This window comes from Buceros rhinoceros, unplaced genomic scaffold, assembly GCF_000710305.1.
Source record: "Buceros rhinoceros silvestris isolate BGI_N320 unplaced genomic scaffold, ASM71030v1 scaffold522, whole genome shotgun sequence".
Taxonomy (NCBI): Eukaryota; Metazoa; Chordata; class Aves; order Bucerotiformes; family Bucerotidae; genus Buceros; species Buceros rhinoceros.
In genome coordinates, this window is record NW_010399230.1 from 14,140 (window position 1) to 16,567 (window position 2,428).

Here is a 2,428-nt window from a genome sequence, read left to right on the forward strand (position 1 = left end):
AGACCCAGCTGTGCCACGGGGACTGAGCCCGCTTGCCCGGGAGTCAGCCGTGCTGTCCAAAGAACAACTGAGCTGCTCTCGCCACCAAGCCTCGTGCCGTCCCGCAGCCGAGCCTTTCGCTTCTGCCGCACCGGGAAGACCCCGGGCTGCCATGCTGCTTTCGCTGCTGCACGCCGCCGCCCCCCCTCGCTGCTTGCTCACTGCTTTTTGGCTAAAACCACCTCTGCCGCCATCTGAGGACCAACCGGCTCCTCTCACCGCTCATCCCGAAGCTGCCGTTGCTGCCGCAGCGTTCGCCACCGCCGCGCTGGGGACAGTCGCCACCGCCGCGTGCCTGTCACTGTCGCCGCTTTTCACTGCCATGACGCGGGGGGAGCGAAAACCCCCTCACCGTCTGGGAGCCACTGCCACTGTTTTGGTAAAGTTACCACCGCACGGCGAGCGGGGTCTGGACTGCCTGCACGCCCAAGGAGCTGCTTTCCTGACTACTGCTTTTCGCTGCTGGGTTTGCCTTTGCCTCAATCCACGATAAAGACTGGTAGGATTGTGCAAATTCTGCTTTTATTCGCGCTACCTTGTAATTCGTAATTGCCGGGTTTCTGTGTTCTGGTCACGTGGCAGACCACGTGGGGCCGCTGTCATTCGCTGCCGTGTCACGGTTTCCTTTTGCTACCGACTGCGGGTTTAACTCTCGCCTTCCCAAAACCTGACTGGTTTTCTTTTGTATTTAATATATCTCTGTTTGTTGTGTTATTAAAGTTTGTTTCAATTTCCCATAAAAAAGCATTTTAGAGGTCTCACGAATTCTTTTCTCCCTTCCACTATTTCTGCTGGAATAGGGAAAGGTATTATTGTCACCGGACCTTGGTTTACCTCGACCAAACCGTTGACCTGTGCATTGTCCCAGAAATGGCTGTCTGGAGTTATTTTGGTAGATCTGCTCATACTTTCTAATATACTTTCCAGTACACCTTTTGGTTGTGCTCAGTACTGGTTCTGTGGCATGCTTCAGGTTTAGACTGTGTTTGGGGTTTGCATTTTCTTCTGGAAGCTCCTGTTGTGTCTTGTTTCTTTCTATATTTATTTTACTGCTGTTTTACTTCCAAACTGGTGACGTTTTCCAGCTGTTCTGCTTCCTCTTGGCCATTATGGCTTGTTCTTTGTCTTTTAGCTTTTGCTCTACAGACATTTTCCAGGATGGTTTTCTTAATAGCATCTGAGCTATGGACGTGCATTTTTATTTTGTATCATTTGAGAATCAGGGCCACATTAAGAGACACAGACACAGGCTGAAGACTGGGGACACTGTCCTGTGCTGGTGCTCTGCTCTGCTTTGGGTGTGTTAGTCACTGTGGCGTAGCTGTTGGTGTCCTGCACCTCTGCATTCAGTTTTGCATGTTTATTTCAGCAAAGATGGAGACAATAGACCATTTCTCAGTTAGCTCTTGCTATAAGATAAATTAATTAGCATCAAAACAGTTACTTTAAGCTTATTTATGTAGTACTATCTTGTGGTTTTGGTTTTTTACGGAGCCGAAGTTGTCTGTGACAGAACACTGTTGAATTTTAGTGCCTTGTTGATCTTTTGGAACATTGTGTTCTGGTTCTTTCTGGACCAGGAGAGTATTAGTGTGGAATAGCTTGGGATTCAAGCAGATAGACTTGATACTTATGAACTTTTAAAATCTATTTCACTATTTCCATCACAAAATGCTGATGATGGTTATGCGCATTGCAGGTGGTAGCGGTGTGTCTTGCCTCCAGGCGACGTAGTTGCACCACAACGTAGTTGCGTCATCTAGGCTCGGTAGCAAACTGTTTTGTGCCCACCCTGGTTATCTTTTTTCTTACCATCTTAATGATCTGTTTGAGTGGGTGATTTGGATTTCAGATAGGAAAGGACTGACTTTGTCATGTGGGGCACATGTTCAGTGTTTTAAGATTGGGATTACTTTGGTAGCTTTTTCCAAGGTGGTTTACTCATAAACTTAAAGCTTGCTTCCCTCTCATTCATGCCATCTGAATTGCCTCCTTATTTCAGTCTGGGACCCAGATTTTTTTTAAGCAGGAATTGTTACTCCTGCTTCTGAAACTCTTGTCTGAGATTTCTGTTGCAGAGAAGTGTTTGGAAGTGTGATCACACAGATTGAGACAGTAAATTCTGTGAGGGGAACTAACTGTACTATGGCAAGTCCTTGGAGTTTTGTGGGAGATGGGGCTGGGGGTGAAAACAGTAGTAGCACTGTTTCTACTTCTTTTTCCTTTCTCCCAGATCAAGCACTGCAACTAGCAGAAACTTTACTACCTCTTCAAAATCATCAGCAAGTTCTTATTCCTCAGTGTCTGCCACTTCTGTCATTACTAACGGTGATAGCAGTAACTCCTATGGACTGAACAGCTCCCACCTGGGCAGGGGGTAAGAGCAGGA

General features: G+C 47.1%; 1 protein-coding gene across 1 annotated transcript in view; it reads left to right on the plus strand.

Moving 5' to 3' along the window:
• Nucleotides 1-2,428, plus strand: part of USP4 (ubiquitin specific peptidase 4 (proto-oncogene)) — a gene marked incomplete at its 5' end in the record, with an annotated part of 42,020 nt that overhangs the window by 14,134 nt on the left and 25,458 nt on the right. Inside the window, one exon of the mRNA XM_010131366.1 lies at nt 2,273-2,416. Within this exon, the coding sequence (XP_010129668.1) occupies nt 2,273-2,416 (144 nt within the window). The remainder of the gene's footprint in view (nt 1-2,272; nt 2,417-2,428) is intronic.